The 14,144-nt window shown below is 44.1% G+C and overlaps 1 protein-coding gene across 2 annotated transcripts; it reads right to left on the bottom strand.

The window, feature by feature from the left end:
• Nucleotides 1-471: 471 nt before the first annotated feature.
• LOC118390200 (arf-GAP with Rho-GAP domain, ANK repeat and PH domain-containing protein 1) lies at nucleotides 472-13,644 on the bottom strand. 2 transcript variants are annotated; one of them, XM_035780535.2, is made up of 28 exons: nucleotides 13,524-13,644; nucleotides 13,220-13,305; nucleotides 12,961-13,083; nucleotides 12,780-12,849; nucleotides 12,543-12,663; nucleotides 12,187-12,404; nucleotides 11,555-11,661; nucleotides 11,279-11,478; nucleotides 11,000-11,079; nucleotides 10,573-10,755; nucleotides 10,226-10,400; nucleotides 9,940-10,065; nucleotides 9,611-9,746; nucleotides 9,402-9,504; nucleotides 9,106-9,301; nucleotides 6,599-6,808; nucleotides 6,220-6,435; nucleotides 5,961-6,066; nucleotides 5,615-5,762; nucleotides 5,403-5,480; nucleotides 5,160-5,234; nucleotides 4,041-4,158; nucleotides 3,757-3,870; nucleotides 3,407-3,540; nucleotides 3,236-3,318; nucleotides 3,070-3,120; nucleotides 2,889-2,952; nucleotides 472-2,802 (listed from the first exon to the last, which is right to left on the bottom strand). In XM_035780535.2, the coding sequence occupies exons 1-28, from the start codon at nucleotides 13,533-13,535 to the stop codon at nucleotides 2,758-2,760; spliced, it is 3,378 nt and encodes a 1,125-aa protein (XP_035636428.1). In that variant the 5' UTR covers nucleotides 13,536-13,644; the 3' UTR covers nucleotides 472-2,757. The 2 variants fall into 2 exon arrangements, with proteins under 2 accessions (XP_035636428.1, XP_035636429.1); XM_035780536.2 differs by lacking the exons at nucleotides 12,780-12,849; nucleotides 13,220-13,305; nucleotides 13,524-13,644.
• Nucleotides 13,645-14,144: the final 500 nt, after the last annotated feature.

The raw sequence follows: 14,144 nt of genomic DNA, 5'->3' as shown, positions 1-14,144 counted from the left end.
CAGAAAAAAATGTCTTGGAATGGCCAGGTCAAAGCCCAGACCTCAATCCAATTCAGAATCTGTGGTATGACTTAAAGATTGCTGTACACCAGCAGGAACCAATCCAACTTGAGGGAGCTGGAGCAGTTTTGCCTTGAAGAATGTGCAAAAATCCCAGTGGCTTGATGTGCCAAGCTTACAGACATACTCCAAGAGACTTGCAGCAAGTCACTGTATATGTTTGTTATATAGGTGAGGCCAGTTTGCATATACTCACATTTATTCCTCTGGGTACACATGTGGAACTGCATGAAAATCATTTTTATTTTGATTTCAAACCATTTTGAAATGTTTATCTCAATGTCACACATTAGCCCCATTGTTTATAGAAAGGCCCATATCTCTAAATGGTTTAGTGAAAATTATGTGCATGAATAAAATAAACCAACTACCCCTGAATGAGAGCTGACTAGCAGAGAGTTAATACAAATATTCACTTGAGCAATAAGCAATTTATTGACATGACCAAACATGAGATTTAGACAAGCAATACAAATTATTATTAAAGCTAAGAAAACATTTTATAAATGTTTTTCTTCATCTACCAGTATTACATTTAACTGTCTCTCTATTCTGGACAGTACGTTGTTATGAGTGGAAACTGAGTGGAATATGTCAGTATTGTAACGGAAATGGTTAGCATGTCATTAGGTAAACACCTCACTCGTATTTTGTCCTTCAGATAGCCTTTAAAGATTCATGACACCAGAACACCACCAGAGAAATATATTCCTTCTTGGTTTCTAATCTAGCCCCATGAATGACCACTGAAAAAGTTATTCTAAAACATTTTGGACCTGCAATTGGCATGCGGGGCTTCTATTAAACATTGACATTTTTAAATCAATGTCAGGTAATTAAATGACAGACCAGTCAGCAAGATCTACATGTCTGCAGGATGAGGAAGTGAGAAAAGTTGCTCTAAAATCTAAGATTCCATAATGAACGTAGCATTTGTGTGTCAAGTATGTGCAGGTTATGGTAACGTTGAAGCTTAATGGGGGTGGTGATGTAAGAACTGGGGGTGAATGGGAGTGCATGGTTGTTACCAGGGGTGACTGAGCCACTTCACCAGCCCTGAGTTCCTAATGTAAAGCCATTACCCACACAGCCTCATGTCTAACGACATACAGCTGAAAAATAAAAGGATATTAGAAAGCCCTTTTACTGAGCGAGAGGCACTTAGCCCCACAAGAGCACCAATAAAACTTTATGGGTGATTGAGAATGGTGGTGGTGGTGGTGGTGGTGGTGGGGGGGGGCAACATGCCAGAGATCCAGTCTTAAACCCTTTAAGGTACATTAACATTACAATATAACCTAGGAGAATAATATTATAATGACTATCTAGTACAGTGTTTTAGGCAAGCCATATTTCCACACATAGACATATCAAAGGCTAAAACAAACAATTTGCCAACAGAGATCTCGGGTGTGCCAATAATCTAATTTTGTGTTTCTATGGTGATACAGCTCTGAAGGAGAAATCCTCAAAAACTATCTGACAGCCCTTTTATTTCTGAGCATCTTCTACAGTAGGACTGGATATATTAAATCGTCAATGCTTTGGCTTTTTATTATTTCACCAGGTAGGCCAGTTGAGAACAAGTTCTCATTTACAATTGCAACCTGGCCAAGATAAAGCAAATAAGTGCGACAAAAACAACAGAGTTACACATGGAATAAACAAACGTACAGTCAATAACACAATAGAAAAATCAACCAAACAAGTCGAGCAGGTTTGAAGTGCCAAAGCATCCTGACTTCAGACATCAAAGGAATGGTAGGATAATGATTTTAAGAAATATAAAAACTATACACATTGTATTCAAAAGACACAGTTTAAATGTTGAATGACATACAATGATATCAACATTGCTTAATCACAATAAGGTTTTCAGATACCAATTCATAATCAGCCTAGAGAGAGAAACCTCTTGGGCTTTGACCAGCCAGGCACTGGATAACAGCAACAAGATCAGTCTTCTTTCCCTGCTCAGTCTTCTTTCCCTGCTCTAGCTAACCTTCCCTCAGATTCATTTTTTATGTTAAGGTACTGTTAAAGGATTAGTCCATTAATAAAAGTGATAAACTGCGCATCACTGTAATGCAACAAGCTGTGGTCTTGAGTAATGACAGGGTTGAAATCCTGCTCTCCAATAATTACTGACCACCACTGTTACCATAATGACATGAACAGAATGCTCGGTGTCTAAACTTAGATGGTTTTACGACTGCAGCTCTCCAACCTTGTCATTATGTCCCAATCAAAGGAGCTTCAAAGTCAACATGACATTTAGATTATTTTTCTCACGTGCCTCTAATATTGTTTGAGTTTGTTGTTGTTGTAGTGTAGTTCTATACTGCTTCCCCTACTATTACCCTAAGGTCTGTATGTTTTCATTTCAATATACTGTAGAATGAAACTGTCTCTGCTCTTGTTGGGTATAATGGGTGTGGGTGAGGGCTATACTGTAGAATGAAACTGTCTCTGCTCTTGCTAGGTATAATGAGTGTGTGTGAGGGCTATACTGTAGCTGTGGGTTAGAAATAGGGTCAAATCAACCATTATAACAGAGAAAGACATTATTTGTGGTTATTAACTTAAAATAACACGTTCAAAAATATTTTTGAGAAGAATTGAAGATGCGAAAAAGTATCTGGAAGATACTTCTGTGATGGAAAACCAGGATTAGGTTATTTCCCCTTCTGCCTTAGATCAGGAATCTGGCCTGGAAGCTGCAGGACACAGGTCACTATTGTGCTATATGAAAAAAGAAAATGAAAAAATAAATCAAATAAAGAGCTGAGGAAAGTAGAATATGTTTCAGTCACACAAAAGGACACTACCTGGAGGTTCATAAAAGTGGCCAGCCACTTGATCAATTCGTTCTTTGATTCACAGCACAGGTACCTAAGAAGATTGCGAGAGGGAAGACGGCGGGGTTAGAGAGGCTATACCTTTACCATGATCCTCAGTGCACTAGTACCTACGGTTTACCCATCTTTAGTTGCTACTAAAGATACTCACCACTGCTGTTTGTCTCGTTCTGCCTGCTCACACACTACAGTCATCCCCCAGCTAGAAGAAGAGGAGGGAACTTACATTGTATTGACAGCTGATATGGAACAACAAATAGCCAAATGGTTAAGAAAATAGACCAGGAGTCATTGGAGGGTTGCTGGTTGACTCTCACCATGATGGTGGCTGTAGCCTCTTCTTGATGCCATAGTAGACTTTCAGAGCATGGACTTGACATTCCCTCTCAGGCTGAGTACTCTAGTAAAGAGTAAAAATGGACACATACTGTAGGTACTTCATACAGTCACAGAATAGGCCCACACATCCTCCTTCCATCCTCTGTTACCTTTACTTCTTTGTAGAGCCTGAGAGAGGTGCCATCGAGTACACAGAGGCGTCTGCTGAAGGTTCTCTTCCCCCTCTGACCCTTCTCATCACTGAACTTAATCATGCTGTTTCTGGACACGTCTACCATGGCAGCTGTGAGAGGGGACATACAACTCTAATTCACTTCACTGTGTTGATTTTCAACCCTATCATTAATTAACACGTTGCCTTCCCCCTTCCCTCCCTTCGGATTCCTTTTCTGTTGTCAATTCTATTATTCACAGAAAGTATCTACAATATGTAATTTATTCAAAAGTGCTCTTGACTGGACTGGAATAATAATATATACATCGGTAATCATCCATTTACCTATGCAGATTAACATGGCCTCCATGTAGCAGTTCCGCTTGACCACCAGGTGACAGTCTTTACCCAGAGAGAAATAGATGGCCAGCGCTCGTTCCTGGTAGTGCAATGGACGCTCTGTTGGGGGAATCAGAGAAGACACATTGTATTTTACCACGAGTTTGCAGTTGAGCATTAGCGTTCATCATCAATATAAAGATATCACACTTCATTAACAACCGCTGTCCTACTTCAGCTTATACATTTAAAAAGGGACTTGGCAACTGTAACTGAGGTGTTATAATTACCCATCTCCTGGTTGTCGTTGACCAGGAAGCAGCTCCAATAGTCCCCCTGCTGTGGAGGGATGTTCCCGCGTCTCAGGACCTCACACACTAGCTCCTCAGCACTCACTGCCTGGGAGATCTGAGGGAGAAGAACAGGCAGGGTTAGCGTTAGGAGCGGGCAGGTTTAGCGTTAGGAGAGGGCAGGGTTAGCGTTAGGAGAGGGCAGGGTTAGCGTTAGGAGAGGGCAGGGTTAGCGTTAGGAGAGGGCAGGGTTAGCGTTAGGAGCGGACAGGGTTGGCGTTAGGAGCGGACAGGGTTGGCGTTAGGAGCGGACAGGGTTGGCGTAAGGAGCGGACAGGGTTGGCGTTAGGAGCGGACAGGGTTGGCGTAAGGAGCGGACAGGGTTGGCGTTAGGAGCGGACAGGGTTGGCGTAAGGAGCGGACAGGGTTGGCGTTAGGAGCGGACAGGGTTGGCGTTAGGAGCGGACAGGGTTGGCGTTAGGAGCGGACAGGGTTGGCGTTAGGAGCGGGCAGGGTTAGCGTTAGGGGCGGGCAGGGTTAGCGTTAGGGGCGGGCAGGGTTAGCGTTAGGGGCGGGCAGGGTTAGCGTTAGGAGCGGGCAGGGTTAGCGTTAGGAGCGGGCAGGGTTAGCGTTAGGAGCGGGCAGGGTTAGCGTTAGGAGCGGACAGGGTTAGCGTTAGGAGGGGACAGGGTTAGCGTTAGGAGGGGACAGGGTTAGCGTTAGGAGGGGACAGGGTTGGCGTTAGGAGCGGACAAGGTTGGCGTTAGGAGCGGACAGGGTTGGCGTTAGGAGCGGGCAGGGTTAGCGTTAGGGGCGGGCAGGGTTAGCGTTAGGGGCGGGCAGGGTTAGCGTTAGGGGCGGGCAGGGTTAGCGTTAGGAGCGGGCAGGGTTAGCGTTAGGAGCGGGCAGGGTTAGCGTTAGGAGCGGGCAGGGTTAGCGTTAGGAGCGGGCAGGGTTAGCGTTAGGAGCGGACAGGGTTAGCGTTAGGAGGGGACAGGGTTAGCGTTAGCAAGCAAGTGAACTTATATGATCATCTGGGCACAAAGCATTGCAGAAGAACACCCCATACTGTCGCATTTGGATTCTAAGGTGAAAGGTGAGAGTGCACATGGAGCTGACCTGAACCAGCAGCTCAGAGCCCTCCTCCTTCCTCTCCAGGTAAATCCCACAGATGGTGAGAGGTGAGGGGGTCCCCTACAGAGCAGATTGAAGAGAAAGACACATCAGGCTAACAGCCATCCTCAATCCAGCAAATAGTAAGAGATAGACAGGTCATGGAAGGATTTAATAATTTCAGTTGGGTGGGAAACAACTGCTGCAAGGGGTTCTGAAAATGTCATCATGCCATAGGTGTATGCTCACCTCCTCGGCGTGTTCCTCCTGTGCTTTGATGACATGAGAGATCATGTCCAGCTGCCTCTGAAGCTGCTCAGCATTCACCTGCCACACAGACATACACATCCATCCAATTGATCAGAACATTTCATTTAGCTTCTTGTGACAACACAGTACATTTCCCTCCATTTATCTTCTATAAATCAGTGATGACATCAGTGTGAGACAGACCCACTCACATTGAAGATATCCTGGTAGTTCTGGATGAGCTCCTCTACCACCTGTCCTGCGCTGTTATCAGTGCCGTCCGTCTGGAAGAGCGTGGGACCAAACACAATGGCCAGGTTGTGCATGTTCATCTGATTCTCATCTGCAAAGCACTGAACGCTTTGGGAACAGAATCGACAGATTTGTACAAGAGATTTCTCAACAGCGATGCATGTCTTGAACTTTCAAAGACAAATTAGCCAATTATCTATATATAAACAATAAAAATTCTACAAAAGAGACAAACCAGAATGGAGGGAAGAAAAAGAGAGAAAAGAGAAGAGGACAGGCGGACAGAGGTGGAGTGTTGAGGCTAACCAGTAGAGGTGGTTGATGACAGCCCCCAGAGTGGCTCTGTTGACTGGGGGGAGGCTGTGGAGGAGGGCCTTGTACTGGGACACTCTCTCTCTTCCCTCACTGACAGCTGGTGGACAAAATAGAAAAACACCTACACATTACAGCACAAAACTCCTTGTCATGGGGCTACCAATGACACGACTACCAAGACGAGCAGTGAAAAGCAGTGTTGTGGTCATTGTGGTCCACCTGTATTAGAATGAGGGTAGGCCAGACTCACTAGTGGTATGGAGCCATGGCAGAGAGGCCTGATGGCCATTGAAAACCCCCTCTCCCACTTCCCTGAGGAATCTCTTCAGGACGTTGGCCACATTATCCACCTGGCACACCCCTTCACTCAGACGAACCTGACGGGCGTCATGGCGGAGAGAGAGCAGCAGGGCGGCAATCTTAGAGTTCACACCACACCTCCGATAGATGCCCTCTGACTTCAAACCTGGAAAGGGGGAGGAACCCCCCCCCCCCCATAAACAAACACATAACCACAATATCATTAACACAGGCTTACAAAGACACTGATAGAATCGAATAATGGAGCTGGTAAGAGCACATCTTTTGTTAGGTATCTGTCCCAACCGATGCCATGCTAGGTCCAGTACCATGTTGTGTGATGTAGCTAATGCAGCGGTCCACGATGACAGGGACTTCTGTCTCAGTAAGCTGCTGCTGGTCCAGGGGGCCGTCTCCTCTCCCTAAGCCCTGCTGGATGCCACTCAGCCAGCCCTGGTAGTCAGGCCTCCTGTCCCCCTCCAAACGCAGCCTCCTGCCTCTGTCCACCAGCACCACAGCAGCAGCTTCTTGCTCCACGGCTGGGACAGCACATCACATTACATCACACACTGTCTACATCAATTGTCAACCAAAGTAGCTCTATTAAAAAGTTATGTATATGTCACTAACATTATTGGTCCACCAAAATAAAAACACTTCTCCCTCTGCAGTACTTCCTTAACCTACATTTAGGGAAAGTATTCAGACCTTTTGACTTTTTCCATATTTTCTTATGTTACAGCCTTATTCTAAAATGTATTAAATAAACATTTTTCTCTCAATCTACACACAATAACCCATAATGACAAAGCAAAAATCGTTACATTTTTTATAGCTATTTTTTTTATTTTTAAATGGAGCTCAGATGCATCCGGTTTCCATTGATCATCCTTGAAATGTTTCTACAGCTTGATAAAAGTCGACCTGTGGTAAATTAAATCGATTGGATATGATTTGGAAAGGCACACACCTGTCTATATAAGGTCCCACAGTTGACAGTGCATCTCAGAGCAAAAACCAAGCAATGAGGTCGAAGGAATTGTCCGTTGAGCTCTGAGACAGGATTGTGTCAAGGCACAGATCTGTGGAAGGGTACCAAAACATTTCTGCAGCTTTGAAGGTCCCCAAGAACACAGTGGTGTCAGGATTTGGCCAGGGTTGTTCCGGTTTTTGGTCACTAGATGCCCCCATTGTGCCTTTTGACCTTTTGTTTTCCCTTGATCCCCATTATTATTTGCACCTGTGCCTCGTTTCCCCTGATTGTATTTAAACCCTTTGTTTTCCTCAGTTCTTTGCTCTGTGTTTGTATGTTAGCACCCAGCCCTAGTACTCTGTGAACTCTTGTTGTTCCCGGTGGACTCTCTTGTGGAATTCTGTTTTTTGTTCTTGTTTGTTTGTTTTTGAGTATCTTTTGAGGCTTTTTGTGCTATACCTTCCACCTTGTGGATTTACCTTTTTTTGTCTTGGAGGATTACCTTTGTTCTTGTGGAATTCCTTTTGAGGTTGTGGAGTTACATGTTTTCCTGAAGAACTTCACTTTTTACTTCATTAAATATACCGTCTCAAGTACTGCTGTGTCTGCCTCATCTTCTGGGTTCTGCCGACTATTCGTGGCTCAGTTGGTTAAGTGACTGTTTCTCACTCCGGAGACCCGGGTTCGTAACCGGGTCCTGACAAGTGGCCTCCATCATTCTTAAATGGATGAAGTTTGGAACCACCAAGACTCTTCCTAGAGCTGGCCGCCCGGGCCAAACTGAGCAATCGGGGAAAAAGGGCCTTGGTCAGAGAGGTGACAAGAAATCAATGGTCACTCTGACAGAGTCCAGAGTTCCTCTGTGGAGATGGGAGCCTTCCAGAAGGACAACCATCTCTGCAGCACTCCATCAATCAGGTCTTTATGATAGAGTGGGCAGATGGAAGCCACCCCTCAGTACATGACAGCCCGCTTGGAGTTTGCCAAAAGGCACCTAAACACTCTCAGAGAGATCCTTGATGAAAACCTGCTCCAGAGCGCTCAGGACCTCAGGCTGGGGCAAAGGTTCACCTTCCAACAGGAAAACGACCCTAAGCACACAACCAAGACAACGCAGGAGTGGCTTCGGGACAAGTCTCTGAATATCCTTGAGTGACTGCGCCAGAGCCCGGACTTGAACCCGATCAAACTTCTCTGGAGAGACCTGAAAATAGCTGTGCACCGATGATCCCCATTCAACCTGACAAAGCTTGAGAGGATCTGCAAAGAAGAATGGGAGAAACTCACCAAATACAGGTGTGCCAAGCTTGTAGCGTGATACCCAAGAAGACTCGAGGCTGTAATTGCTGCCAAAGGTGCTTCAGCAAAGTACTGAGTACAGGGTCTGAATACTTACAGTAACAGTCAAAAGTTTGGACACACCTACACACACCTACTCACTTAAGGGTTTTTCTTTATTTTAACTTTTTTCTACATTGTAAAAAAATTGTGAAGACATCAAAACTAAGAAATAACACATATGGAATCACGTAGTAACCAAAAAAAGTGTCAACCAAAAAATGTTGAGATGGTTTGGGATGAGTTGGACCGCAAAGTGAAGGAAAAGCAGCCAACAAGTGCTCAGCATATGTGGGAACTCTTTCAAGACTGTTGGAAAAGCATTCCAGGTGAAGCTGGTTAAGAAAATGTCTAAAAAACTGTTTTTGCTTTGTCATTATGGGATATTGATTGATGAGGGGGGAAACTATTCAGTCCATTTTAGAATAAGGCTGTAAAGTAACAAAATGTGGAAAAAGTCAAGGAGTCTGAATACTTTCTGAATGCACCGTATGCTTCACTGTGCCAGGTTCAGGTGTCACTCACAGAGCTCCTGTAGTTTTCGCAGGTCGATGTTATCCACTTGGTCTTCTCCGTGGAGGAGGAGGAGCAGTCTGGAGCCCCCCAGGGAGAACCAGCCCAGGCAAGGACAATGGAAGCTCTGGCCCACAGTGTAGTGCAGCCGGCCCACCCGCTCAAAGGACCAGCCCACCAGGTCCTCTGCTACAGGGGGGACCAGGGCCTGACACACAACAAGACAAGGCAGCAGCTATACATAAAACTACCATTTACCAATCTATCATAATACGAATTGAAATCTAGTTTTAAAAAGGTGTGGTTACCTTGACAATGACCTTGATCCACTCCCTCACCGTGTCAGGGGAATCCTCTCCAAACAGGTAGACTCTCCCAGAGTCATGGTACAGCTCAAAGGAATGACCATAACTGACTCAGCAGGAAACACAAATAGAATATATACTGTACAAATATAAACATTCTTCTGAAGCTCACAATGTTTTGGATTAAAACACTATCTATCGTGTTGTCTTACCCATGTTTCCCTTGGGGATTGACCACCAGACAAAGGACATCACTCATCTTCATCTGTCCACTCTGGCTGGAGCTCTTCTCACTCTCATAGTAGCTGAAGTTACCTTGGTTCAAAGAGCACCAGCGACGACTAAAATCTACATGTTCCAAAATGCTACAATTAGCTTACGGTAACTGAATTTACATTAAAACAATGTCACTTACCAAAAAGGAATATCAAGTTCGAAATATGCAAGTTGCGCACTAGTTCATCTGAAATTCAGATCTAAAGCATGTCCAAACAATTCACAAAAAATGTAGTTTACAAACAGAATATCAAGAATGACCCACCTCCTTTAGATTTGCGCTCTGTAACGGCTCGTGTTGAGGAGGCAGTCTTGAACAGATAACCAGTGTGTGAGATGGGGAGAGCAGCCTCTAAGATTGTGTGATCTCCAGTCCTTGACCCTGGGAGCTCTGGAGAGAGGAAAAACATATAATACTGATGATGTCACCTCTACTGAACAATGAAATACAACCCATACATTTGTGTTCCACACAACTATATGATTGATGTAACATTGCAGGCATGGATTACAGAGAATTTGATGAATGAGGCTGGTTTCATTGCTCCTACCTGTGTTGTGGTTGTGAGTGAGGAACTCCACCTGAAGTGTCTGTCCATAGTGCTGGGCCACGGACACAGGGCTGGGTAGCTCTGGATCACCTGTATAACAGTTCACATCTGCTCCACAGAACACCAGCGACAGAGTCTCCAATACATCACCTGTCTGAATGGTGTTGCACAGAGCCTGAGAGATAGGGAAAAGGACAGAGAGGGGAGAGAGAGGAGGAAGCGAGAGAGAGCGAGAGATAGAGGGGGAGGTAGAGAGAGAATCAAGGAGCAGAGAAGACAAGTCTGAACTTTTGAGAGCAACAGATGGAGAGAGAGAGAGCAAATTAGAGAAAATCTGAGTGCCTCACTTTGTTGAGGGCTTCCTGTTGGCCAAACAGTGCATGGTAGCAGCGGTATTTCCCCTGGCAGTACTTGGCAGTAACAAAGCGCTGGCGCTCCTCACTGTCACTTGATGGACAGAGCATCTCACTTGGTGGAATGTTAGCTGCCCAGAAAAGGTTTACTTTGTCGTTACCTAGCAACAGGAACAGCTGGTGAACAGGGAGTGACATTAGAACCTTGACCTGAAACACTAGTAATTTTATTAACAGGGTGAACAATGACAAAATCTAATTTTCAAAGACAACATACGTGTATAATACAATTATACAAATAAGATAGAAAGCATAGTGTGAGGAACATAAACAGAGGAAGCCAGTCATATGGGTGGTGAGAATGCAATGTTACTAATCCATGTAATAATATAATAGAATACAAATGAGAAACTGTACCTACCTGATTTTCAGTCCACGCATTTTCATCCATCTTCAGACTGCGGACTTTGGACACACTCTGGCCCAGGCCCCTGTGCACCCCTAAACCACAGAGAAATGGATTAAAGAGAGTTAGATGTCAATATCCTCTACCAGGCACTGTTATCTAACATACCAATGTGATACAATTTTTGTTAACCTGACATATTTGAATATGATCATTATAGAATCTAATCAAAGCTTTTGAGTCTTGATCCATTAGTTTCCGAGGCTGGACTGACCTCTGGAAATGGTTCTGTACCTGCACAGCATTTGCAGAGGACCACACACAGGTTGACAGAGGCCCAGTCTGGGTGGGGGGCGCCACAATCTGCACAGCGCTGGTTGGCCTCCTCAGACCAGATCTTCTGGGCCACCGCGTTGCTGGACAGAGAGTGACTGACACAGGCCTGCAGGGCCTCAACCCACTGCTCCCTCTGCTGCTCCGACTCGGCCACAAAACTAACCACACAGAAAAGAGTTCACAGGGGTTTCACTGTGGGATGCCATTAAAGGGTCATAGGTCAGTCTCACTCACCTGAATGTCCTGTAGATGGTGGTGAGGTTGAAGGACCGTTTGTCTGTGCCCTTCACAGTACCCAAATTCATCTCAATGGAGGTGATGCCAACACCCTGGCTGTGCTCCTGATGACATGAACATCACAGTTTTTAAAAATGTCTTATCAACTCAAAAATGTAGCTAGTCTTAGCTGTTTGAATGGCAGCCTCATCATATAAATTGTGAATTCACTGACTGGCTATAGCTAGATCATCTATATCCTTATCTGCATGAGTAATCATTATTGATATCAATGTTTATTCCCCAAATATATAAGTGTTTCCTCACAGTATAATTTGTTTCATTTCTGATCCAGAAAATTACTCATAAAAGCCATATCTGTAGCTATGTCATCCTTGAATTGTACAGACAAGAGATCACATCTTCATCAAAAAGTAGAAATGACAGACAAAATGTTGTGATAAACAAAAATGTTGTTGAGGCTTAATTACTAATTAAATTAAACCTAAATTAGCATTATTATTAAGTGTTATGATTTATATGGATACCTTTGCCTGTCACCTTTAAGAATACATAAAGGACTTTCATGCACGTTTAAAAAATATATATTTCAGAACAAATGCATGCACACATGCACCATGGATACACACCTCAGCGTTCCTATAGAGGAAAACACTGTCGGCACAGATGACTACATAGAGCTTGGAGCGCAGTCCACTCATCTCCAGGTATCCTTGCTTACTAATGAGCGGGACTCTACTAGCACGCTGTCCACATGTATCACTGAAGTTCATAAGGGACTTCTCCATGCTGTTACACTGCTGCTGAATAGTCTCTTTCAGTACTGACACCCATTCCTCCCTGACGGCTGAAAACACACACATCAAATCAAATTGTATTTATCACATGCACCGAATACAACTGGTGTAGACTTCACATCAATAACGCCCACAAATGACTCATATTTCCTCATTGTGACCATTGTTACTTTAGGCTGAACACTTACTGTTGTTCTCAGCACGGAACAAGAAAGTCCTGTTCCTTGTCACCACCTCAAACTTCTGTCCTCCAACATTAAGCACTTTAGTGACAGACAGTATGGCTATGATCCGCTTTGAGTAGACCTCCTGATGAAAAGAAGAGAGGACGAGGAAGAAGAGGAGGGGCTGTAATAAGTAAGGTATTAAACAGTAGACAGTGTGATCTGTGAACCTATGTGTGGCTCTATGGAAGACATCTGGACCTTCTCATTTTGAAAGTATCGAAGGTATTGTGCATCCAACATCACCCAACGCTTCTGGAAAACAAGGGTCCTGCAGATAAAACAGAGATTACTTACACTCTCATGCATACACACACACATGCATGAACCAACACACAAATGCACACATGCATGTACAAGCACACAAACCCTTCTCTCTTACCCCTGAGGCGGAGTCTTGTGCAGCCAGCCCATCTTGATAACAGGTGAGTGGTGAAAATCAGGGTTGAAGGATTGTGACAGTGTGCAGCCAAGATAGATACTGTCTTCATCAACAGATGTTCTCCTGAGATATTAGACACCCACATAAGCAGCAAGGACATGAATGTTCCCCTTGTCTCATCATGTTTGCAATAACAAAAACATGTCGACGAAGGCTTCCCACACAAACTCGCATGTAAAACAGTTCAACAGAAACACACCTGTTTTCCTCAATGTCCTCGTACTCAGCCTCATCCACACTAAACTGACTGTGGAAACAGTTCTGCATGGCCCGCAATGCATCCTCCTATGGTGCAGAATACAAAATGCAAACAATGGATAAAAATATCATCCTTCACACTTTAATAACTTGTGTACAAAAATAACTCTGGCATGTGTACAATCGCTAACATAAACGCCCAACACTCAATCGCTCTACACATCTGTAATCACACACAAGAAGAGGCAAATAGTACATTCAAGTAGTACATACACACCCACACATACATGTACAGTATAACTTACATTGTCTGCCATGACATCTGTGTCTGGCCTCTCTTAACTCCAGAACAGCTATACAGGTTAGCTGTGACAAAGAGGTGGAGACAAACAACTGAAGCCAAAGGATTACAGTAAAGGAATCGTTTCTCTGTTATGCCGCGTCACAGGTCCCAATGAAAAAATGTGCCCGGACAGGTTTACCTGATGATACTGAATAAACTGTATTACATACATCACATGTCAGCTAGAGTCAATTGTTTACATTTTACGAAAGACAATGGCTGTTTGACACGTATTACTCCTGCATGTTGACTCTAACCAAATAATCAAACATAAAGTCAGAACTATGAACAAGTGTTGTAACCTCACAACTGCTGGTAAGGAAGTAAATTAATACAGTAACTTTATACAATAACTCAATAATTATTCCCAAAGTCTGAGAATAGTTCAAATAGATGAACTAACAGGTTCGAGTAAGAAATGGGTACTGTAATCTGGCCACCTGCTTGGGATGGTGAGCCTCATCCCTGTGACAATGGCCCTCTCATCACAGCAGCTATAACAGGAAGTGTGCTTAAGAAACTGGCATCAGAGAGACTAATCTTCCTCATGAAACTGCAATAACCCTGAACAAACAGACTTTAT

The sequence above is a fragment of the Oncorhynchus keta genome, chromosome 11 (genome assembly GCF_023373465.1).
Source record: "Oncorhynchus keta strain PuntledgeMale-10-30-2019 chromosome 11, Oket_V2, whole genome shotgun sequence".
Classification (NCBI taxonomy): Eukaryota; Metazoa; Chordata; class Actinopteri; order Salmoniformes; family Salmonidae; genus Oncorhynchus; species Oncorhynchus keta.
This window is presented reverse-complemented; position numbering and strand designations above follow the sequence as displayed.